The 25636-nt window shown below is 46.0% G+C and overlaps 1 protein-coding gene across 1 annotated transcript; it reads right to left on the reverse strand.

Moving 5' to 3' along the window:
• Positions 1-2232: 2232 nt before the first annotated feature.
• Positions 2233-23853, reverse strand: KLHL6 (kelch like family member 6). Its single transcript, XM_065639978.1, has 7 exons — positions 23541-23853; positions 18433-18598; positions 12620-13069; positions 9947-10184; positions 6375-6577; positions 5245-5458; positions 2233-3189 (listed from the first exon to the last, which is right to left on the reverse strand). Exons 1-7 carry the CDS (start codon positions 23798-23800, stop codon positions 2888-2890), a joined length of 1833 nt encoding a protein of 610 aa, XP_065496050.1. The 5' UTR covers positions 23801-23853; the 3' UTR covers positions 2233-2887.
• Between the last annotated feature and the right edge of the window lie 1783 nt (positions 23854-25636).

A 25636-nucleotide genomic window follows, 5' to 3' on the forward strand; every position in this document is an offset into this window, starting at 1 on the left:
CAGAGAATCTCCAGGCAGGTAAACAAGCACACAGCTTTGGATTTGGGGTTTAGATCATTTGCAACAGTTTCAGTAATTATTCAGTAAAACTAATTAACCTCCTGCAGTTTTAGTAATTAATATTAGAGTGTCTACTCCTTCTCCATCAGTTGGCTGTGTCATTTTCTAAGGGAAGTTTAATACAGTAATAGGTCAGCAGGAAACTGGCGTTTTTCTGGCTGCACTGGAGGCAGCCCCGAGCACCCCGGGGCTGTGTCCCAGGGCTGTGTCCCAGGGCTGTGTCCCCACACTGGGGAGCAGCCCCGCTGTACCTGGGACAGGTCACGCTGCTCCCGCAGGTATCATCCGCTCTCTGCTTCACTAGCCCCTGGTTTTGTACACCGAGATACTTTACGTCCTTTGGACAGAAACTGTGATTGTGGCCGTTCCCTGTGGGAGGTGGGGATGTCTGACAGATGAGAGAGAGCCCGTGATAGGAAAAGGAAGTTACAAGTTTCCTTGAAACTTGTTTTCTGTTGTCTCCTCTCTCCACCCCCACCTTGCTGCTGGTAACTGAGGGCACAGCACTGCTTGTTCTTGCCTTTTTTTCACAAGCCTCGTGGTTTTTATTATCTTCATAAAACCACTGATCCTGAATGTTTTTGTTTTTCAATATGCTTTTAGCCCTTCAAATTGCAGCATGAATCTGAATGGTACAAAGAGCAAGGAGGCAAATAAAAACAACTCTTCGTGAACTGCTATTAAAACGTCAGAATTTTTGAGAGACGCTCATGAGTTGGGGGAGGGAAAGGAGCCAAGCTGTGGTTCTACGGTCTCGTGTTTGTCAGCGAGGGATGGTCTGCCACGGGAGAGACAAGAGGCTGTTTTCTGTCTCTGCTCTGTAGAGTTAACAATTTGTATTTGGAAGTTCATTTGGACAATTTTTTTCCAACTCGGTGGATTATTTTCCTCAAGCAAAAAAATACAAGTTGTGCTACTGACATTGCGGGGAGAAAACCACCAACCATCTCATAAAGGCTACTGGTTTTTAGGATGATTCCCAGTACGAAGAACTGGTCAGCTTCAGCAACCACTATGATTAGTTTTGGGAACAGGTGAAGATAGAGCAGCGCAGCTCCTCAAGGGGAAAGGGAGACTCCCCATTCAGCCACCTAAACTTTTGAAAGGCAATGCCCTTTCTAGAGGGCATTTCTTCATGTCCTCCAAAAAGCAGAGCAGGATGGGACAACGTGGGCCAGTGTGGAAGCGTGAGAAATGCAACAGGAGCATTAAGAAGGAAGAGGACCAATTAAAAAAATGGTTGAAAACGGAAGGACTGTAGGAAGATTTGAGTAAGAAAATGAGGGGACTGGCTGGAATTGCAGAAGTGAGTTTCAAGACATGGGGCCAGTTGCAGCAGAGACAGGATTTCTCACAGGCTTTCTGGGGGAAGGAGACGGCGCAGAGCTGTTGGGGGGCAGACACCCCCGCGGCTGCCTCTGCCCTCCTGCACGGCCAGGGCAAACTCACCAGTGCAGCCTGGGCCCTTGCTGTTCCGCTGACAGCTCTGCAATTAGTAGGCTGAAATTCAGGAACCCACTTTTTTTCTCAGCCCAACATGAGGGAAATATTATTTTTAATACTGTATAAGGCAAAAGGAGACATTACGGAGAGGGAGAGAGGCTGGAAGGTCTCACTGCTCTCTGCATGGACAGATTTGTTTTGCACAGTGTTTTCTGACTTGTATTTAATGGTGAGTTGGCTCTTTCCAGCAACTAGGCAGGGGAGGAGGGACGGGAATATGTTCCCAGCCTTTGGCCAAGAGTGTCCCAGAGCGTCCCAGGCGCGACCTCGTCAGTGTTTATTTTGCTTTCTCTACAGCTGACCCAGATGCTGGAACTCGAGACTCAGGCCCTCCTGGCCTGTTGAACGTTTGCCCCTTCTGGTACAGCGTGTGATGGTCCCAGGAATCAGGCTGGGAACAGTACCTGGAACTGTTTTTCTCTCCAGCAGACTGTTTTGTCCGTTTGCATTCCAGGAAATCAAAACCTGTGAGAAAAATCCTGGGAGAGCACTGCCACCCAGCGGGGCTGGCGCTGGGGATGGCAGCGCTCGGGCACCAACCTCCGCTTGCGTGCAGCAACACTGAGAGGAAAAACCCTTCAGGCAGGACGGTAAACCATCCCAGAATAGAACAAAAGGGAAATCAGGATTTGGGCTGCTTTATTAGGAAACAGCTACAATGATGTTCAGTGGAACTAGATTAGCGTTTGTTTATATTTGCAGCCTGTGCAGTCTTGGGAACTACAGCAAGGTTTGCAAACTGAGATAGATTTCTTTGGTCACGCAGAACTGAAAAAACAACAAACTGTCTCTGAGCAAACAAACAAACTAACAAACTAACTAACAAACCAGTTTTAACTTTATCTAATGTGCCAACCACTGGAAAAAAGCACAGCTTTGGGGAAAATTATGTTACGTTTCACCAAAGTTACAAATCTTTCATTCCAAAAAGCATCTTCTCTTTTTCACTAGTAGGTGCTGCAAATCCAACTTAACACAATAAATAGTTGAACAAACTTCAGGACCGGGCTGAGCCAGTTCAAGCATTTTTCTGGGAAGTAAAATTCCCACATGCACATCACATTTCTTTTCCTGATTAGAGGTATTGTGTTGGCCGGAGTAAACTACAGCTGGTCCCTTTGTTTTTCTGTGCAGGGAAGGAATTAAGATAATTTAAGGATATACTGTACAGAGGAAATGCAAGGACTGAGCATATATACAGATACTCCCCAGAGGACCCCAGTGGTGATATTTCCATCCATTGCTGACCACAGCTAAAAAACATCATCACTGCAGCCTATGCCACAGGAACACAGAGGTGCTGGGTTTCTTTGCAGTTCTACGGTCAGACAGAAACTGCCCCGGGCACAATCCTGCGGATGTGTGTGTAAGACTTCCTGAGGGTAACGCTCCCATGATGAGACACCCCCCGAGGCAGGACACACTCTTCGGTCAGCTTCTGAGTTTCAGGGTCCCAGCACAGCACTGTCGCAATGACTTCGTTCTTTTCATCTCGGCCCCCGGTGATAAACAGCTTGTTGTTGCAAGGAGAAATCCCACAACTGGCTCTCTCATGGGTGAACTGCGTCACCAGGCACCACGTGTCTTCCTGGGGGCTGTAGGAGTAGAGTGCTTTCATGGCCCCACCTGGAGAGGAAAGGGATATCAGTTTGCACTGGCCATTCCTGTAAGAGATTTTAACTAAACCACCCACTTCAACAAGGCTCCATTCCTGACATTGGTAAGAATGATTTATGTGCCAAAGTTAAGAAAAAACAAGGTCACAGGATACTTTATTGTTTTGAAAGCCAGATCTGCAGAAGGCCACTTATTGTTCATGAGGATGTGGAATCTAAGGCCAAAGCAAACTGCTGTGGTCATGCAGTGTGACCACAGTGAACCCAGCAACAGACCTTTCTCATACCTGCTGCTTCAGCTAAGGACACAACTTTAGAAAAATACAATCAAGAATACAATATTGTTTAGAAGAGCTTAGATGGTAAAGGACTAGGTGTGGTAAGCTGTCACTATTAGAAATGGGTGCCTGATTTCTTCACTGACCCCTCTAACGTCCGTGTCCATCTGCCCATTAAACCTTCTTCTTCCTGTAGCTGGCTGTTTTGAAAAGCCCATCCCTTCTTTAAGGGTTTGTCAGACTGAACTCATAATCTTCTAATGGGTCAGCTCAACAGAGGGTGACCTTAGTTTCTCCATCTTCCCCAAATCTGCAGTCATTCTCGAAACTTTCTGTGAACCTTTTACAATTTTGCAGGGTCCTTTTCTTTTGAAAAATGGTCAATACCTTAGTACCCAAAAAATGCTATGGAAATATATTCCCTCCTGAGACTACCAACAGCTGAATGGGTTTTTTTCTGAAATTTGCAGGGTCTGGGCCTGTCTTCAACTGTATAGAATAGGGCTGGGGAAACCTTGAAGCCATGGTCTTATTGATGAGTTGCAGCAATGCCTGTGATCCTACGTGTTGTCAAAGTGAGCATTTATCCATGGTAGTTATAATAAATATTGGTTTTGGCAATACTAATCTAGTATTTCAGAGATGATCAAGTCGCTGTGGGGTGACTTAAACAAGTTTTATTTCCAGTTGGAGCAGACTGAAAACATACACGTTGTTATTTATAGTGATTCATCTGGTGGTTGGTAGTTCATCAGTCTGGGCAATTTGATTGCTTCGGATGCTCTTTTATCTTTTAAAGCTCAAGTGGGGCTGATTTCTATCCAATTGAACTAGATTTGTTTCTCAGACAGGGAAACAGTAGGTTTACTGGTGAAAGATGCTGAATGAACATAACTGGAGTATTGTGTCAAATTTTATGGGGGGGTTGTTTCAGCTACCCCATCAGTCATGCCTTCTCTTTCTGTCTCTCATCTTGTATGAAGAGGGTGATGTCAGTCCCTGTGCTGAGGAGAAGCACAAGGTATTTACATACACACACGGTGCATGCATATATATGTGTGTGTGTGTACATGCACATTATAAATCTCCCTTCAGAAGACCATTTACTGTTTGGTGATAGCCTGGCTCTGCGCCAGCCTGTAGCACCATATCAATTATACTACACGTGAGAAGCTTTCTGTGCCACGGCTGAGGACAGGTACTCTTCAGAGCTTCTGTTTTGGAAACAAATGTTCCTCTTTCCTTCTTTTGTTTTTTCCAGCACTATCTGAAGATGTGTGCAGGCTCCCTCCTCCCTCCACAGTTCAGCTCACCACCATTAAACTCTTGTTCTTCCATCTTTGCTTCCAGTTCTGGCAACTGACTGAATTAACCCCAAGAAGGATCTAGTGAAGAGGTCTAGATCTTTGGGTATCAGTAGCTCTGCTGCCATGACCTGCTCCTCGTACTCATATCCCCACATAAATCTGTGTAGTGTCCCTGGAGAGGAGAGGGGACATGATATAGCCATGAGGTCATGCCCTTGTCACTATGAACCCACCTTTGGATGGCTTTAAGTTGTCTCTGGGCTCCAGCTTCCCAGGATACCTACCACACTAACAGGGAGTTTGAATTGATGACTCTTTACTTGTGTTTGTGAATGTGCTGGATTCCCATCTCTCCCTAAGCTCAATGGGAAGAGCCATCTGACCATTTGATTATACTCCACAGAGTGTGTGGGTAAAACTAACACACAGAAACAAGCTCTGATACATCTAGACAAGAAGGAACATTAATGCTTCACCTACCCACAACATAAATGTGATCACGGAAACTTGCAGCGTTGATGCACTTGGCTTCTACCGGCATGGGAGCCCTCAGGCTCCACGTGTTGGTGGCAGGGTCATAGCACTGGGTCTTGTCCGTTGCCAGCTTCCCGTTGGGTCCTCCCCCGATCACGTAGAGTTTCTTCTTGTAGCTTGCTGCTGCAAAGGAGCTTACGTTGACCATGAGGGGAGCAGCCTGTGTGACCGTAAGAACTCATTAGTAACTGTTTTGATTTCAAGTAGTCAGGCCAATGCCTACGGGGTGGGAGCCTGCTGAATTTTAAGTCAGATGTCCCTTTTAAGATGATCAGTAGGGTTCCGAAGATGACATTTCTAGGGGTAAGGGAGAAGTATGTTTCGGCTTTTTCGTAAGACTGTGTAAAGCCCTTGATAAAAATATGCTCTGTTCAAATGCTGGTTTTAAAATTATATTGTCAACAATTGAAAAGCTAGGAAATGTCAGAAATGCCCCAAATCTCCTTTACGTAGTTACTTGCATTGAAAAAACACAAGAAACTTGTTCATACTGGTCTTCCTACTTGCAGCTGTAATTGTTAGATTCCTCTGCATGCCATTGTATAATATAAAAACTAGAGTTTGTGTCTGCCATTATGATGCCTAATCTCATTAATTTCTGCCTAATACTCTCCTCTCATTGCTTGAATTACAGTTAGAACTGGTTTTTTTTCCATCCTGTTTACCTTGAAACCTATACTTTCAACTTAAATGTATAACCCATACCATATATAATGCACAGGTTGATATATACATTATCTGTTATGTATCAGAGCAGTAGTTTTCAGCCTGTGCTCTGGTTGATGTGTACTGTGCTCTTACTGATTTATGAACTACTAGCTTTAAAAGCCAGCTAAGAAAAGGAAAATTAGCCATTAGATGTCTCACAGGCAATGGCTGGCAGGCAATCCTGTGATTTTTACTTTCTGAAGGATACACATTTCTATAGAAAATAATATTTAGGGTCTTTACAGACCAGAAATACTTCAAAGAATTGTACTAGGTCCTGTCTTGTTCATTTTTATGATTCAAAGCCCTAACATTTTCTGATTAAAATGTTCCAAATTAGTAAAATGTTATGTGATGCGGTATCTTACCTCTGACCAGCAGTTATGAAAGGGATCGTAGGCTTCCATGCTGTTGATTCTCTGCATGCCATCAAACCCTCCAATGACATAGACTTTACCACCCAGCACAGCCATTTTATGCCTCCATCGCCCAATATTTAGATACTCGATTTGTATCCATTTGTTGATAGAGGCGTTGTATTTCCAGACATCATGCTTTGTTTCTTTGCCACCTGCAGTGTACATGACACGTGTAAATACGATAGCATGGGTTGTATTTACTCCAAATCTCCAGTATGATTAAATTTTAAAATGCTTTCTCAGAAAATAAATCATTGGTCATTATTCTTAATTACCTGCACCAATGGCCCAGCCCTGTTATACAAGAAGAAAATTTCTGCATTTAATTTGCTTAATAGTGAGGGAAACTGCACAAGTTGTACAGCCAAATATTCAGTAAATCTAAATCACTGTTGCTCACTTTCCCAGACCTCAACCACTTTCATTTTCAGACTGAGTGAATGACCAGCTACACATAACATGATGACCTGCAGGAGTTTTTTGTGCGCCACCGGGGCATCGCAAGATGCTGGGAAATTACAAATAAACATGATTTAAATAAAATAGTGGAGGACGCTGCCGTTGGTGGTGCCAAACCCCTCGAAAGCCAGGCCTGTGCTGGGGAATGGCTCATTTGCACAGGGTGGATCCAGTCAGCCCGCCCAGGGATTTACATCGCAAAACTAAAGACCTGACCCTGAACTCCTATCAACAGCAGTCCTGCGTGGCATCTCACAGGTTTTACTAATGAGCCTTGGGATCATATGGCTGGGATCTCATTTTTGTACCTCTCCCTCTGGTCTCTTTCTCTACTGGCTTGGATTTGCTTCATATTTATAAGTCAAAGATCTGAATTGGACTCAGCAAACTCATTCTAGAGCTGACTTGCAAGTGAATCTTTACTCATGCTAAAGCAGTGAGCAGTGTTTTAAACAAGCACTTTTGTTTGCGGTTTTTTTTTGGTGCAACTGCAATACCCACGGATCTAGTTAAGCCTGAAACCACATTTACAGACTGAGAGCTTTTTCCATCATCTGCAATCTGATTAAACATTTGCTTCACTGGTGAATATACTGAAAAGAGAATTCATATTCCATTGAGAAAGTGTCTGCCTTCATTGGTATTCTGTACTGCAGCCAGATCACCGCAAACTGATGGAGCTCATCTCTGGGCCAAATAGCAGATTGAATAGGAGATAATTAGCATGCTAGAAAGAGTCGTTTGTAATGCTTTTGTCTCGGTATTTTTCACATGTATGTGTTGAATTTTATTTGCGCTCAAATAGCTGAAGTGGCTGAAGGGCCTGAATGCAGCATTCATGGTTACAAAGGGGCTGTGAGGCTGCAGGTGTTCCCTTACCCTCCCTCGAAATTCCCCTTTTACACCAGCCCTTCTCTCCTGCACAGGCTGGAACTCCCGTAGGAGCCAGAGCTGGATGGGGCGGGTGAATTTGCTGCCCATCAGGGGACAGGGAGGGATTTTTGAGAGAACTGGAGGTTTATTTTATTTCTGTTCTTCCTCTAGACCACAGTTCTTTCTAATTTGAGGGCAAATTGTAACTAAGTTAGTAAAAGTAACAGAATGGTGAGTGATAATTCATGTCATTTTTCATTACACTACAAATGCAGTATTTCAGTCCATCCAGTCAAAGCATTTAAACTTTTTGGGGCCGTGGTGATCTAAAAGTAGTCATTATCTCATGCAAAGGACTTTCCTATTGTTCAGATGCTAAAAGAGCAGGGAAGACTCCAAACTGTACCAAGATACTGAGGGAAATGTGCACGTGGGAGCAGAGGTCAAGTTAGGAAAGGTGCAAGTCAAGTTAGAAAAGAACCGAGTCACAGGAGCTAAAAGAAAGAAAACAAGAGTAGAAGGACACACAAGGAGGAGGCAGTTGTTCAATTGGGATTGAGGCACTAATAATTTGGTTAGCTGGAAAGAAACTACTAACGACTTTGTTCCACTCAGCCCTTTATTTCGGTGGGAATGGTGAAAAGGAGCTAGGAGAAAAGCTAAGAAGGAACAGAGGGAGGGAGTAAAAGATACATGAAAGTGAGCAGAGAAGGAAGAAACAGGACCTGTGAGAAAAGCAGCAAGAGGAAAGCCAGTTTAGACTCACCACAGCAGGGGAGGAGACAGCCTACATAGAACATAAAAGAAAAGCGGAGAAGAGACACTGGAAAAGATGTCAGGAATAAGAGGAAGCAAAAAGCCTGTGACCTTGAAAAAGAGGGAAGGGGAAGAGATTAAAAGCAAATGGAAAAGAGACCTCTCAACTCAAGGGTGTGAGGGTGTGAGGGATGTAATCTAGAGGGATGTTTGACTTCAGCTCTCCTCTACAGCCAAGCTTTAGCAGAGGGCCTGCTGCCAGAGTTAAAAGAAATTCCCTATGGTGGGCTGAAAGGAAAAATCTCCTTTATTTGTAACCAGGAAAGGAATAATCTAATTTTTACCCCAGGATAAAGATTTAATAAACTTTACGTTGGAATGAGGTAATAAAAAGCTGTGGATTCCCAAAAGAGAGAATGCAATGGAAGATAGTTGAATAAATGCAATGGACCACTATTCATACTTAAGCAAAGCATTCACGCTTTAGCTCTCCCTCCTCCTTTCTTCTCTCCTGTCTTAAGTGAGCACAGAATGTGGTGGATGATTTTGCAGGAAAAAGTGTCCTACACATGGAGACACTGCTCTGTATCGTCGTCTGTAACGTGACAGTGATTACAAGCTTGCTATCACTTTTCCTTTGAAAAGCAGAGCAAGATCATGAAACTTGTTTTTGACAGGCCATCAAAACCAGCTGTCACACTGACTAGTGAGCTTGACTTTCACCCTTTTGACTGTCAAAGTAAAAACTCCGTAGCTCCAGGATGAGACCCCTACATGTAGCTCAGCTGTATTTGTGTGGGAAGTTAAATGTGCCTCCTGAAGCTCTCTGGATGAGGGCCTGCAAACGGTATGTTCAGACCCACGCTGTGTGTCTGGGCCGTGGGTTTCACCTGGCTTTGACATTTAATATCGCCGTTAGCGAGCGGGCACTTCTGAGTCCTGTCTGATGTGCTGAAGTGTCCCTGAAAGTGCAGTTTTCAGGTAGCAGACAGGTGGTGGTGACAGTTCCCTGCAGGTCCTTGACTGATCCTTGCAGAACGAGCCAGATTCTGGTGGACTTTTGCTTATGCATGCGGAGCTGCAAATGGACTTATTATAAGAAGATGCTGGAGGAATTCTTCTTCATTTTATGTTTGGTAAGCTGTTCTCAAAGGCCCTTCCATGGGCACAGTCACTGAGCATACGCACAAAAGTAGCCATGCATATGGATGAATATTGTTTGAAAAGGAATCCTGTGCTAAAACTCTTGCCAGGGCCAGGCAATATCCTCACGCATCCAGCACTTTCTGCAGCCTGTTCAAAGCCAAAGCATTAGGAATACCTGTAGTGCTTAATTCTACTCAAGTTGCCTCAAGCATTCTCATGATAAAAGCTGGAAATAAATGTGAGAACCCTCAGCTCCCCTCTTCGATTCCCAATGTCACGTTCCTTACCCGATATGTAGACTTCATTTTTTAGCGTAATGCATGCAAACTCCACCCATTTTTTATTCTCATTCTCCGTCTCCTGCTCTGTGATGGGTAATTTTGCTACTTCCAAGCGGCTTCGCCTCAAAGGATCCAGGCAAGTCACTTCTGCTACAAACTTCTCATCTTTTGTACAGCCCCCTATGATCATAAACACCTCAGACTGGAACTCGTGCATCCTGGGCTTGGTTCTTTCTGTAATAATCTAAATGCAAGCAAGACAGAGTGAGTACACAGGGCACTTACACCTACAGATACAGAAAGATCTGGTGAACTTTTTCTGATTACCTGTTTTGTAAATCACTACTGGCTTACATCAGCTGAACCAATTATCAAATGCTCTTTAAGATGAAAGCCTGGAAAGCATCCTAGAAGCGTTCAGCAGAGGTTGCTCTGTCCTTCTTTCAGCAGGATTGCTCCAACACTGGACTCGGTTGCCTTTGCCTACCCATGAGGATCCTTTCAGATCCTCCTGGGAATTCCGAGGGTGGCACTAAGAGCTACAAAGGTGAGCACTAGTGACAAGGCTGGGTGCATGTGAGGCAGCTGAAGAGGACAGGTTTTATTTGGGCTGACAGGGTGAGGGCAAGGTAGGAGGGCCCTGAAGGCTGTGTATGCCCTGGGGAGCTTGGAGAGAGCAAGGCTGCAGTTAGCACTAGCAGAAAATAACCGCTGTCATTATTTGTCCTGAAAAGATATGTTAAAGCATCAAAGCAATAGCAATTCTCTACTGTGGGGTTTTAAAATTGATTTCTTTGTTTATAAGCCTTAATTTTAAGATAAAACCAGAAGATTTACTTAAAGCCAGCACCAGGATCTGAAATGTGCTTAGCTCTAATTTACCGCGTGTTGGCTCAGTTTATTGACCAGGTCTTTGTCTTAGGGACACTGCAAAAAGTCACCTCCCACGTAGATGTTCACCAGGAGCAAAGAATGTGGGGAGTGCTTGGAAAATTCTGTTCTGCCTGGAGGAAATACTTACAAGCAAGTGGAAATAAGTGCGTGAGTGTCCCAAGGTACACTGGCACTATGCTGAAGGACAGAAGGAATAACCTTCTTTATCCCCCCCCGCTGCCCCGGTTTTTCATACTGGAAGAAATGCATTGTAAAAGGTATGGGGAGCACATAAAGTTGTTCCTCTGCTTCTTCCATATCACAGGCCATTTGCCAATTTGCAGGCCCTCAAAGTCGGCTGGGAGAGGTCTGCACTGCTCTGCAGCAACCTTACATCTGGTGCGGATGGGATTGCAGTTGTTACCTTCTGCATGCCCCAGAGAAGCGGTCTGCAGACCCGCAGGTTCAATTCTGTGGCAGTAGCCAGCTTGCTTACAGTTTTACTTCTCTTTCTAAACTCCTTTTAATATGTTTCTATAAATCGGCATAATTTATCTATATTGAAAATATATTATTTACACAGACCTAAATTTTGTATTTTCCCTACGTTTAGCAAATTATTAGGCAATTTAAAAAAAAATATCTGTCCCAGAACTTGCCAGTTTTCAGAATCCTGTTTTTAACCTACCTGTCACCGCCGCTAGGCATTAGCCCTGCGGAGGGTGGCTTTCAGGGCTGCCTCTGTCGGCGGCCCCTTTGAAAATGAGCTAATGAGTGTTCGACTCTGTGCAACACTCCCTTTGTCTGTCCCAGATGGACCTGGTGGCACGGCTGAGTGAGGCAAAGCTTCCTTGAGGAGTTCCCGCCAGACTGGCCAGCACTGCCCCGGCTTGTTGTGTACCATCTTACGAAGCCACCAGCACAAAGAGCCCTTGGTCTCTCGCCCCCTGCCAGTGACACATCCACTGTTGGCGATGGATCCGCAACATGCTCCTAGGGCCTCCTGCCTTCCTCAGACTCTACGGCTGAGAAGGCACACAGGTTTCCTCACATGCTCATGTAACTTTGGTCCTGTTGTGAAATCTGACCTCTGGTTGCTCTCCCCTCTAGCCCACATGTTGGGCCAGGAGATGTGGCTGATACCTAACTTTCCAAAGAGGATGGGCAACTGAAGAATGGGAAATCCACCACAGCCTACCTTGAGCAGGCAGGACAGGACTCGACTGGGCATCAGGATGAACCTGTCTCTCTGGGTGCAGGGACCTCTGCAAATGAGGAAGATAGACAGATGTCTCCTCTGGGAAGAGACTGTCTTCTTCAGGGGGGTTCTCTCTTTCTGAAAGGTTTCCCCCCATAAGTAATGAATGGAGGTGTTACATATTCAGATTTGAAAGAGTCATTACAGACTGCAGCAGTTTAGTGGGAAAATTATTCTTCCTTTCTTAGGCTTGAAATATTAGCTAAGAGGGTGAGGTCTCAGGAGTAACACCATTTGCCTTTTTACTAGAGAAGTCACCTGGGTTCTTTGTTTAGCTGCGCAAGTGTGTGTACGAAGGGTCGAGCTCAGATGTTCACATACAGGAAGTTTTACGCTTTGTGTTAAAACAAGGTACCAACAATTTCCAAGCTCTCTAAATAAGCAAGATAACTAGTAAGGCACACCTTGACTTTTCAGTAGCACCAGTTAGTGAAACTTCGCTGCGCATACCTTTTTCTGTCTCATGGTGCTGCTCCTTCTGATGGGATTTTTGAGCAGAAGCATGAGACATTTAGAGAGAGCGGCAAGTACCTTCCTTTTTTACTCACCTCATTGCCTGACAGATGGTACATCCTTGCTTCCTGGAGCAAAGGAAAAACATCTGGACACTGTCTAATGAGTTGATCGGCTTCAACAGTCTCTACAAAATACCAAGGGTCCAAGAGAGGCAGACGAACATTCTCCAGCACATATGGCAGGAGAGGAAACCTTTCCGACTCCTTGTAACGAACCCAGTTCATTACAGTTTCGAACACCTGTGCCTCTTCCGTGACGTAGAGGTCATCGCTCTTCAGCGTGCTGCAGAGAATGTCGGCCGGCAGCTCCAGGAACTCCTCGTAGTTGAGGACCTGGGTGAAGTTCTGGATAATGTAGTTCTGCACTTGTTGTTTCAGGCTCTGCAGGGAGTGGGCGTCAGCCAGCCTCAGGATGCCAACGCAGTTCTCCGGCTGGAGGGCTTCGGTGAGAAAACTGGCACAAGCATCTACCATGCGAAGGAACTGTGGACAAAAAAGCATGTGTAAGCACAGAGCAGTTACTTGTTTTACTGTATCGCAGAGAGCTATGGAGTTTTTTGAATTGTATTTGTTTCACAAAAGTAAAAGGGGTTTCTACCATTCCCCTTACCTCCATGAGATTTCAAAGCACTAGCTAACGTGGAGTTACAAAGCACAGATAAGGTCCCCAGGCTTTAGATGTGCCTGCCCTGCTTCATCTGGTATGTCAGCTCAGATCAACTAGAAGGGAGTCTGGTTTTGGAGTGCACGTAGCTCCACTCTCTGTATTTATGCTCCCACCACCCCAATTCCAAGTGTGTCTGAGGCCTTGCAAAAGTGGTGGAAAACCAGTGCTAGGGTGTCAGAGGTTTGGGCAAAGTGCAGCCCCCCCGGAGTGTATGGGTATACTGGGCGTGCTGTCCTCTACTGGGGATGTGGTGCGAAGAGATTGACCGTCAGCAAATCTTTGAGTTGCCTGACAGCCAGGGTTGTCTGGCAAGCATCTGCTGTTGCCTTCGGAGGTTTTAGTGACCTTTGTTTTCCTTGTCATCACCATTGGTTCAAAAAGACATAGATGTGCTTTTTACACAGAGAGTCTGCTTAATCAAATAACTTCCCACGTTTGTGTTCAACAGGGCATCACAACTACTCTCATTAGTTTCCTTTGCACAGTGGCCCCACCTGAGGGTCCCAAATGTGCAGGTCCTGGACCACAGATGTCTGCGGGGCATTTGCCATGAACTGTTATGTGAGCTGGGTTACTGGTGATTATTCAGGAATTGGGGACCAGTTTGGGGTAGAATGGGTAAGTTATAGCGCTTCATCCTGGTCTTTCTGTCACCTCTGGTATTTCAGATGTGGGCACGGCATCAGTATTTCGTGTTGATTTTGCCACTGAGCAGTGCAAACAGTGACATACAGAAAGATGGTTCAGAACCGATGCTGTGCATTTCTGTCCATCCTTTTTGGGTCCTTTTTCCATCCAGCATCAGCAAGCAAACCATTTAAACTCATTCTGTCCCACTGGGGAAAGTTACACAACAGTAATCTAGGGGCTAAGAGGAAGCGAAACATTTTTAAACACTGTAATATGTAGATTTGTTTCAGTAATTAGGGTAGAACCTTCCAGACCCGGCAATGTCACATTGACACATTTAGGCTGTTTACCAGAGCTGAGTGATCGCAGACGCTGCGTACAGACTACCTGGTTCCTGTTTTACATTCAGATGTGGTCAAGAGTTTAGAGAAATGCAACTGGCTGATGAACAAGGGTATGCGAGGTCTCAGAGTATGTTGCTGCAGTTGTGATATGAATACGTCAGCGGCATGCTGTGGCATCGCGGCAGAGCTCGGCAGCCCCTCGGTGCCTCCACACTCACGTTGCCTGTTCTCTGCGGTAGCACAAGGCTGACACTTTGAACTCACCAGTGCATTTCCCTGAGGATCTGAAAGGACTTTGCCAACACTGGGCAGTCCTCAGACCTGAGGCAGGTTAAGCATTAGCCCTTTAAAAGCTGGAAGTAATGAGATGCAAAAAAAACAAATCTGGGATTTGTCAAGGTCACTCATCAAGTCATCTGCAAGTCTGGGAATAGACACCAAAGCAACGTTCTCACCAGCCTACAGCCCAGCCGCTGTAGAGCGCTCTAATTATTTATACATGGCTTGCTAAGAGCGATACTCACGAGATGACACCAGAGGTTTTCTCCCAGGCAGTGCACATGGGTCTAACGGCCACGCAGGCACTGCTGATCGCACTGGGGAGCTGTGTTTGGGGCCAGATGAATGCGGAACTGCGAGGTGTGGGTGTGAGAAACGGTCCCCACCGAGGGCTTAACCAGAGAGGTCAGACTGCTTGGGAGCTTAGCAAGGCAGGACTTTCCCTGGCTGCTGCTCATCTCCATGCTGCACTGTCTCCCCACCACTCTCTTCATTTAGAGACAAAACTCCCCCCAAAACTCCCCCAGATTTGCTGGGCAGGCTTCAGTCAGTCCCATGAGACGGGTGACTCAGGAGAGCAGCCGGGAGGGAGACTCCCCTGAGCCTTTGCTTCACCTGCTCTCATTATTCTTGAGGAACTCTTAAGTTTTCTTCTTTCCCTTCTGTGAGTGCCCTCCTAATGCTACCCCAGGCATTTTAAAAGCTCTGTTCCCTGGGAACAGTTTCTTCAATAACTGGTCCTTCTCCTAATACTCCTTTGAATCCAGGTTCTTGCTTGCTAGAGACATCCCATATGCGTACTCCGCCTCCACTTGGCCTTCTCTCTGAATAATAAAATTTATTCTCTCCATTTAAGTCCTCTCTTGTCCCAGCTTTTATTGAACTGTCTAGCGTAAGCAGTGCCAGCAGCCCTGCCTCCTGCTATAACCCCCAGAAAGGGACAGGAACAGTGGTTGAAAGGGCTCTTATTCATAATCCCTCTCTGTATGCAGCGCACCTTGGGGTCAGATCCTGCACCCTGCAGCTGCGCTGCCCTCGGCCACCCGCTCTGCTGTGGCTGAAGGGGCAGCACGTCCCAGCTCGACAGTGGCACCTGCGTCCCAAGGGAGCCCCACGGCAAGGAGCCCCACAGCAGGGAGCCAGCCGGGTGATGTGGGGCACAGCGACCCTTGCAGGGTGGCTCTCTGGGGAGCTGGTGGCTTTCTGAGCCCGTGGACATGTCTCTGACCCGGAGCTGCCCAGAGCCCTTCATTAGCAAACCATGTCCTCCTGGCTGGCACAGCTGGCACAGCTGGCACTGCGCGGTGGCTGTGGTGTAATGAGCTATGTCCTGCGCCAGCCACCCTGGCCCTTTAATGCTAAGCGGCTACAGGTTGGTCTTCAGATAATTGGCAAGGTATTTTCCTTATAGTGTCTTTTTCATGAAAAGTGGATTAACGTGGATGAGAGGTGCTTTGGGAGTCAGTAGGGCCACCAGGCTGGTGGTGCTTCAGCCGTGCCCTGGGGCAGAGCAGCCCTGCTCTGCTGAGAGCAGAGTCACACAGCTCAGGGGCATCCTCCACTGTTCCCACTGCAGCTGGCATTTCCATGGCGGTGGTCATCACAGCCCTTCACCACAATACTGGTCCTTTTACATCTGCTCAGGACCTTGTTTCCCCCTTACCATCTCTTTGCTCCCACTAAAGCAGCTGATGTGGTCCCTCACCCAAGCCATGCTGAGGGTATGGGGCAATACACAGGTTCCTGGGGGAGCAGGAGGGGCATAGGCAGGTCTGAAGGCTGTTGTTGAATTACTGCAGGTGAAACAGAGCTCTCTGCCACAGTGTTGAGAAGCAGCTGAGATCCTGGTCCTACCAAGAGGCGAAAGGATGAGCTGCTTTGTTGGCTGCTCCGCAGGCAGAGCTGGTGGCAGGGGGTGCTGGGCTGGATCCAGCGTGGGCGCCAACCTTGTGAGTGTGGTGGCTGGACAGCTGCCACCTCAGACAGAGAAGGTGACTATTAACTCATGTTGCAACTGTGCCCTGGGTGGAAAAAATTTGTCTGGGTCACTTCAGGGTGAGGCTTGGCTGTTGAGCAGCTCCCTGTCCAAACCCTCCACCTGCTTCCCCCAGGAGAATTGTGCACAACGCACGCTGCGGCAGTGACTCCTGCTCTCTCTGAATAGCCTTCCACCTCTCATCTTCCACCTCTCCCCGCTGTCATTTGCAGATGCTTTTGGTCAAAACATATTGGAAGGGACTAAGGGGATGCATAATTATGTAAAACTTTTTCAAAAATACTTTCTACAGAAAAGTGGAGTATCTATATTGAAATATCTGGAACTGTGCGAATTATTTCTTCTTTGGTTCTTCGTCAAATCTGAGGAATTGAAAAGAGGCACTGCCAAAAATTGTTGCTAGTCAGATAAAAAAGTTCTATTTCGAATTTCGTTTTCTCATGTCGTTAGTTGGAAAGCAAAGAATTTCCCAAACAAAAATGTTACAATATATTGCAGCATTGACCTTTTTCAGATGTTGATATATTGAAATGAAACATTTGTCTCTTTCAAGTGTTTGTGTTTGTTCTTCAGCATAAATAGCAGAGACAAGTTGGCAGAATGCTCATAGTTACTAAATCTTTTTTACACAAAACACGTATTCAGCCAGAAACCTCAACTGTGTATACTGTGAGGCTTTAAGACTTTATAAATCTTGACAGTATCCAAGATCGTTGTAGTAAGACTGGGGATTGCTGCTTTCAGTAGAACATTCCTGATTTTCTAGGTTTTTGGAGTTTACTATTCTCGCTCACAGCACCCTCATGATTTTATCATTACTCTAACAGTGTTTGACAGTTTTCTTAAAGCACCAGCCTTAGGAAGTAAATTAAATCTTAATTTTAATGACAAATAGGGAAGAGAAAGAGAACTCATAAGTTTATGCTTTTGATAGGTTCAGAGGTAAAAACTGAGGAATGATCCTAAGGAAAACCAGTTCAGAACAAAACAAAGAGATCACAGAAATGTGTCCTGAAAATGAACCAAAAGTAATCTCTGAGTGCTACCAATTTGCAGTACTGATCTCCTGAAAATGTCAGTAAGTTCTTGCACTCCGGCCCCAGGTGCCATCAAAGCTACATCACCTTTTCTGAGTTATCTGGGGGAGCACTTTGTGCCAACTTTCCTTTCTCTCCCCACAACAAGTACCAGCTCCAATTACCCCAAAAGTCGCAGGTTCATTTCAGAGCAACATCTCCCATGTTTGTAAGATTCAAGAATCTGAAGTTCATAATGAGCCATGATGATTATGGAGTCAGGTGTTTCTCGCCTTTCTTAATGCAAAGACTGGACACACATACACACATTGGCACTTGGCAGGTTATGCTGGTTGCAATTTGTTAGCAATTTACAGCTCGGTACCAGGGACTGCAATTTGGTAGACCTCACAGGTGATTTACAGGACACGTGAATACCTCACGGACCACAGGCTGAGTAACGCTGCTCAAGTCTTACTTCCCACAAGCCCTCGGTTGTGACTAAAACCCTTTACGTCAACAATCCTCCAAAGGAGGATGCTAACTTTGGCTGGTGAGCCTCCATCTCAAGGCAATGGAGAGGGAGAGATGAAGTTACCCACCAGCTCTTTTGGGCTGGAGGACTGACCTGCACCTTGGGGAGCACTGTCCCCCCAACACAACCCTGCTGCCTGGCAGGCGGCACATGGGAGCAGCTCCAGAGGCAGAGCCCGGCTCTTTGCCTGTTTGCACAGCTCCCAACACAGCAGCATTCCCACTACATGGCTGCAACTGCCATTTTTACCACAATGTAAGGATATACAAAGCAAAATGCTTCCAGAACGCGTGAAATCAGGTAAGTTTGCAGTGTGTTAACCAGGGTAAGACATGGTGTTGCCAGAGCAACAAGACTGGATCAGTGTGTTTATCTGTACCTGAAAGAGGCTGGCAGCTTCCAGGACTTTCTGTACGTTTTGCTTTGTGATGAGCATCTTGCTGGTGTAAGTGTAGTCCAGGAGTATATTCATGGTTTCTGCATCAACTCCTTTAAGTATGATCTTCTCTTCATATTTCTCTCTTAAATCATTGCAGAACATGGCCCTGAAAAGAAAGATGTTTAGCTTTTACTGCATCCCAGCCAGCATGAGGCATTCTGAAAACATTTGGCTATATAGATTTCAACACAGAATACTCTGATTGCTTCATATTTACTACAATTAGTCCTGTAGCAAAGTAACAAGGAAAATCCTTTTGGTGCTTTCATACCTGTTTACTCCTGAGTTTGATAAGGCATACACACACGGGGGGTACCCCAGAGCTGGACTCTGCCATAGACCTGGAGCTCCGTGGCGGCACAAGGCAGCTGGGACCTTCTCTGGGAAGTGCTGTGTGTCTGGACTGATGCTGCAGAGCGGTTGGGATGTCTCACCTGATGGCTTCTTACAGACTCTTGCTGTTTCTGGTACAGCTCATTAAGCCCAAACCTCCAGCCACTGGCATTCTGCATACTTCATTAACACTTAGCACATGTACTTTATAACCCTTGGCAATGGCAATACCCGGCTGCTTCGGAGCTGCTGAACGCTGCTTAGGCTGAACCCTGAGGGCCAGCCCAGATGCACATGGCTGATAGCCTCGCCTCTGAGCTTCCCAACATATCTTTGACTCCATTAATACCAGGGATGGGCCAGGAGGGAATGGCTTAAGAATTTGCTTCTAATTATGAGAACAACTTTTCCTCTGCTGAATTTTGGTAGGATTGTAGAGTTGGTATGTCTCAGCTAGAAAAGTATCGAATATCATGAATTGGAACTACTGTTAGCCAGAAAGCACAGTGATGCGTGCGCATTGATGCCACCTCTCCTTTGGTGGATACTACTACATCTGAAAGGCGACCATCACACTTTGGCACTAGTCTGATATTTCATGTGGGATATAAATCAGAAATTTATCTAAGAGCTATTTAAATCCACTTTGTGTTGCGATAGCTGCAAGGCAAACACATGCGTCTTCATCTGCATTTTCAATTCATAATTTAAAGTGTTTCTTCCAATGCTTTTGCTTTTATTTAGAAGTTTGATCAGTTGTATCTTGTTCACTGCATTCAGAGAGGGAGATTTCACGTCATTTGGAATCTGGATCAACAGATTAGGAGTACATGAGTCCACTTGTAACTGTGTTGGTGAAAAACATGTGCAGATCTAAAGTGTAATTAGAAGTGCTGTTTACCCTGCATACCCAGCCCTTCTTTGTTAGTCATGTGTGATGTTAACAGGACAGTGCAACCTAGGAAATAGCTTGAGATCCTAAGTCTTAGGCCATGCTTTTCTTGTAAAAGTGGTGCCAGGATAAAGCTGTCTGACTGACACATCTTACTGGAATGAAGATGTTAACAGTTTTTATTGCAAAGCCATTAGGCGTGATGAATGGCAAATGGATGGAAGATAACAGCTGTTCCTTGCTTTAAGTGCTACCTGTTCCTTGCCTCAGCAGCGATTTTATAGCAAGAGAGCTGGTATTAGTTATCTCAGTGTACCAAACTGCCTTTTGGATAAAGAGACCTAACTTTTGAGCAGAAAACGTGGGCAGAGAAGTCACTTGTCAGAAAAAGATGTTCAGCCAATATTCTCATTTTCTCTTCATTCAGCTCATTAGAGGTTTTTGATTCACTGCTCTGCCCCATGGTCCAGTTTCTGCTGCCACTGAAATCAGAGTATTTGAAAGGCATTAAGACAAAATGCTCCTTAACTTTGGTGAGCACAAGACTGGGATCCTCCTTTGCTTCTCTCCCTTTTGGCCATCTCAGATGTTGTACATCTGGGGCATGTAGGCAGGTAGCCATTTGAAAACAAGAGCCCTCGGTACCCACTTCTTCCCAGGAATGGGGTTTCAACACAGAGAGGGAGGTTTGTACAAAACAGCTGTTTCAACGGCACAGGATTGATAGACACCGAATGCTTCATCTGGGCAAGAAACAGGCCATTGTAGGATGCAGGTGTTGTCTGTTCTTGTTCCTTTTATCTCTTAAACTGGTGACTCTGGTCTTATATTTAACATCCCTGTTGGGGAGGTGAGAGCTCTCAGTTCTGTCCCGCAAAGCCGGAGTGTTTGATGGAGGTCAGCTGGAGATACCCAGCATTACACCATTGCAAGGCTGCTCCGAAACCAGCCTTGCACAGGGATCTTGTCGAAGTGCTTTCCCCTATCTCTCTCCTAATCTGCAAAATTGCATTAGAGCTGCCATCCACTCCCGATCTCATAGGGTGAGGATTCACGCAACGTGACTGCAGCCTGCGGAAATCACACATCTAAAGCACCGCGGTCTGCCACCTGTACTCCTCTCTAGACAGCGGCGGGGTGAATAGGGCCACAGTGACCAGGAGGGCTGAGTCCTGTACTGGCCATCCTTCTGCTCAGGTGGAGTGGACCTCATTCCCGCCCTGTGTGCCAACCGCAGGGGAGACCCTGACGTCACTCAGGACTGATCAGGCTGAGCTTCTCTCCTGGAAATTAAAATGCTGCCTCTGAACCTCTGAGTTTGCCTGTACTTACCCAGAGAGGTGTGTGGTTATTTTCTCTGGGGCTCTAAATCCTTCAGATGTGGCTACTAATTTAATTGTCTGCTTCCCTGGTTCATGTCCCTGTGTAATTCTAAACTAGGTCCTTGAACCAATATTTACTCTAAGAAATGCACATCTGAAGTGAGTGGCCCAAGACCAAGTTTATATACCTAAAAATGGGTAAATTTAGAAAAAACAGGGAGAAATCTCCATTAAATAAATGAAGCGTTGCAGTTTGTGAAGCACTTTTTAAGCACCCACCCACACTGGAGTGCTTGTGCTTGGAATTACGAACCTGACTTCAAACAACCATGCTGGAATTTGAGGATGCTCTGGAAAATATTGCTTCAACCTCTCCCAGCCCCGTTCTCCCACTACCTTGGGCAGTGCAGGAGTGAAGAAATACTGGTCCACCTTGGTCAGTTTGTATTTCTCTTCTCTGCTTTGTTACCTTCACCCAGATGAAGTGGAGAGTTAATTGGTTTATGTCAATAGATGCAGGAGGTGTCAGAAGTACTAGTCTGCTCTCAAGCAGTGCCGAAGGAAGGACTAGAAGTTGATAACTTTGTTTAGTGGTGTTTAAGTCGGCTGCTGCAGATTGCTTGCATTGTGGCACCCAGTGCTCAGGAAGGGGGTTGTGTAACATGCTGTTGCAGGGGACTGAAGCCCGTGACTCACAGGGCGCCTTTGCTCTGCTCCTGTGCACGGGTGCTTGAGGCCCTCTAGTAGCATGGAAAGTACTCACAGGAATAGTGTGATTTAAGAATTTCTTCTTTCGTTGGGCGCATGCAGCTGCTGGTGAATTATGGCAAGATGAAACAAGCTGCCTTGTGAGCAGCAGAAGTAGTGAAGCTCAGTTCCCTGCAGACTTGTGTCCTCCTTTCCCTCCTCACAGTAAAATCAGCTTCCCCTCCCCAAGCCCTCCGTCCTCTCTTGCTATTCCTCTCACACATTTCCTGTCCCTCTCCAGAGGTTCAGCTCTGTGCTGGCTGCTTGTGTCTGGCCGAGCAAGGGCAGCGTGTGCTTTGGCTGGCTCTGGGGACCCGTGTGACACTGGCCAGGACGTGGTGCTGGTCACCCAGCCGAGCACCATGGGTCCCGCTCCCAGCATCTCCCCTCTGCCTGGCTACAGATTTCCATCACATTTGTGGGAGCTTCAGTTTTGAGATTGCCACCCTCTGCCAAAGTTGAGAGAAACTAACCCAAAGAGTTGTGACAAGAGGCACTGACGGGCGGGCAGAGAGCGGGATGTAATAAATCTCAGCTCCATGGGAAGCCAGGCCAGACACGAGTGCCCAGGGGGACAGACCCTACACGTCTGCAATTGCCTTGGGACGAGGTGACCTCCAGGCAGGTGTCCCCCTTCCTTCCATGGGCACGCTGCTGCTTGGGGCTCAGGGGAAAACCAGCCAGCAGTAGTTATCAGCAAACTGCCCTGTCTGTTTTTAACTATTGAGGTCCCTTCTGATTGCAGCACCTTTCCTCCTAGTGGAAGAGGAATTGGTTTTTTTCAAAGTAACATTATGGTAATTCTTATTTTAATTTGTGCATCTGTTGTCTTTCCTGCACACGATGCTGGTAAGAAATACTTGGGCATCTCTGCTTTTAGTTGTATATTTTCACATGTGATCTATGTAGTCTACCTGTAGAAATAATACCTATCTCTGTATATTCACAGATACAATCTCTATTATGAGGTGATAAAAACAGAACTGTTCTTCCAGGCACTACCAGCAAAGCTTACTAAACTCCATTAAAATTAGCTTTCTGCTCATGTCACAAGTGGTCACAGGTTCTTTTTTCTCATGTTTCCTCTGTAGCTTTTCAGTCATCTGACCACTTTAGCAGTAAAAAAAGAAAGAAAAAAAATCCCGGCCATGCAAATGTGATTGTCTAAACGATAGTGGGAAATCTGTGTTGAAACTGATACTGAGTTCCTCTGTGTGTCTAAAATTTGTTCTTGCTGGCCAGTAGTCTCAGATAGACTATCTGCTGTAGTACTGAAAAAATGAAAAATTCAAGAGGACCAGAAGGAGGGAGTGAAATGGTAAAATTTTTACCTCAGAATGATAACGTGAAAAATTATCAGGTTCCTCAAACCTACTCCTTTCTCAATAAAAATACAGCATGATCTGCATAAATACTGCTTTTTGACTGAGTCCCAAAGGGACAATACAAGGGGCTACAGATACTCGGTTAAAACACCCTTTTGTCATCCTCTTGTCTGCCGGCCATTCTCCGTTTCTCTGCGTGCCTCCAGCGGACTTGCTGAGTGCTGGTATCAGAACTCCGGCAAATCCACAGCTTGGCACTTGCCTTAGTTATAAGTCTCCAACTTTAAAGAAAGAGCCAAAAGGTGTCAGAAATTACAGACTCACTGCAAATTCGCAGAGTTTAGCACACAGTTTACACTCCTTGGAGATCTACAGGTCAAGCCTCAGAAGCAAAGTACGTTTCTTGGTTTTGTTTCTTACATGCCTTACCTGAAATAGTTGCTTGCTGCAGCAAGGACCACTCGGTGACAGGAGAATTCCCTGCTGTCCACGCACAGGATGACGTCTGTAAGGGAATTTTCAAGCCGAAGGTTCTCCAGGCCATTCTGGAGCACCAGAGACAGTCCCGTATCATCAAATTTGACCTTTTCACCACTCGAGACTTCCACCAGGTCCCCCATTTTCGTTGAACACTCATTGTCCAAAGAGATCTCGGGCTCCTCAGAGCTCTTCTCCAGCGTGTCCCCCATTTTCTGGCCAGCACCGTCTCATTCTGTTGGTGCTTCGATCTAAAAAGGGCTCCGAAGCTTCAGACGAGTCACACTGCAGAAGTTGGGCGTATTTCCTGTCCAGCGGTCTCCGCTTATCTCGAGCTGTCACACACATAACAGGAAGCCTTGCACTTTCTCATCCTGTTAACACAAACAAAGGCTGGGGGGTTTTTTGGTGAATTTCAGGCAGTATCAACGTGTTTAGAAAGGACTTAAGATGCCTCTGGATGTGAGCAGATTACAAGTGCCGGGGAAGGCCTGCTTCCCACCCTCAAACATCCACCGTTATCCGGGTCTGCTGGTTGGAGTGATAGGTGCAGCTATCGAGTCACTCCTGCCAGGATGGGCTGCCAAGGGGATGAGGGTTTGATTTTAAATTTCTTTTTCCAGGTATATGATCATTAAGCACTGAGCTGGTTTTAGTTTTGGGTTTGGTTTTTTGTTTGTTTGTTCTGGTCTTGTTTTTTAATAATGCGCTCACATATTCAGAAAGTCCTCCAAGAGGCTGGTTTTGTTCCTCGCGACATGTTAGCTGACAGACTCTGGATGGCTGTTCTTTAAGGCTAAATTGGCAGAACTCTCTCCAGGACGTGGAGCAGCATCAAAGATCTTGCAGCTGATGGTCTCTGGGCCACGCTGCCGGGCACAGTGATGTCCCTGATGCGTCCATGCAGCCAATGCCATGCCACCAACTCTGGCCAATAGTGGAAGCTGAAGGAGGGAGTCTGGGGAGCCGGGTATCATCCTCACCATCCCCACTGCTGGAGATAGCCCAAGTTACACCTACATGGAACTTGCAGTCCCCAGGATAAACAGGGATGGCGGTGGGGGGTGGTGGGCTGAGCACCCGATGGTGGGGATGCTGCTGGGAGCACTGGGGCTGACCCTGCAGCACAACGGGAGCACACCAAGCACAGGGCTGAACAATTCCCTTTCTCCTAAGACTGAGTTGGATCTACTCGGACCTCACCTAGATGAGAAGCTGACCCAAGCTGATGGAGATAATAAGCCACACGGCCTGTTGAAAGGAACAGGGTAAATCCCCCGGCTCGCTTAGGAAGCTTTCACGCTATGGAGTTAGAAAATCACTCTCCCTCTCTCTCCCTGCAAGAGGAATGCAGGGCTAGCCTCTCACCTTGGTAGCTTGGGTGCTGACCGACCTTGCCCACGTGATACTTACTTCTAAGAATCCTTGTTTGGCCAGTCCTCGTGTTTTTATTGTGTGTTTGGTTTCCCCTTTTGTCTCCAGCTTGTACAGCTGAACTCCCAGTGTTAGGGGAAGCCTGGCTTAGAAGAAGGAGGTGAAAGCGGCGTTCAAAGACAGATCTAGAGGGTTCTTGTAGAAGACAGAATGATCAAGAGGAAGGAAAACAAAAAATCTCCCTCCTGCTTTCTCCTACATCCTTGTAACATTTTTTTCTTCATTTTGTGTAGTCTGTGCAGTGCTTTGGCTTTTTACTTTCCCTGCTGATGTAAATGTGTTCCTCCTGCCTTTTGTGCCAACTTTTGGTAATGAATGCTTCCTTTTTTACAGCCAGTCCCATCTTTCCACCAAGTACTCCTGCTGGAATACAATCAGAAAATGAAGGACACCCTTCAAAAATATCAGGTGTGCTTTTAAAATCACAATATTTTAACCCTATCTTGGGTTAGGTTCTCTTTGTTTATCCTCATGACTTTTGACCTTATGGAATTCATCTTATCAGGCTTTTCTCTGATGACGAGAAGCTTCGTATTTTCTTTATCTGTTTGAAGTGAAAGCTGAGATTCGGCAGCGATCACTTGATTCCAGTTGCTGAAGCTTTAACAAAGCAT

This window comes from Caloenas nicobarica, chromosome 8, assembly GCF_036013445.1.
Source record: "Caloenas nicobarica isolate bCalNic1 chromosome 8, bCalNic1.hap1, whole genome shotgun sequence".
NCBI classification, from domain to species: domain Eukaryota; kingdom Metazoa; phylum Chordata; class Aves; order Columbiformes; family Columbidae; genus Caloenas; species Caloenas nicobarica.

Excerpts from the sequence above, each read along its gene's own strand:
- KLHL6 (XM_065639978.1), bottom strand. The coding sequence starts at position 23,800 with ATGGGGGACACGCTGGAGAAGAGCTCTGAGGAGCCCGAGATCTCTTTG. Across the intron at positions 10,185-12,619 it reads ACCATCTGTCAGGCAATGAG|ATTATTACAGAAAGAACCAA; the intron begins GTGAGTAAAAAA and ends GCTTGCATTTAG. Across the intron at positions 3,190-5,244 it reads TGATCACATTTATGTTGTGG|GTGGGGCCATGAAAGCACTC; the intron begins GTAGGTGAAGCA and ends TTTCCTCTCCAG.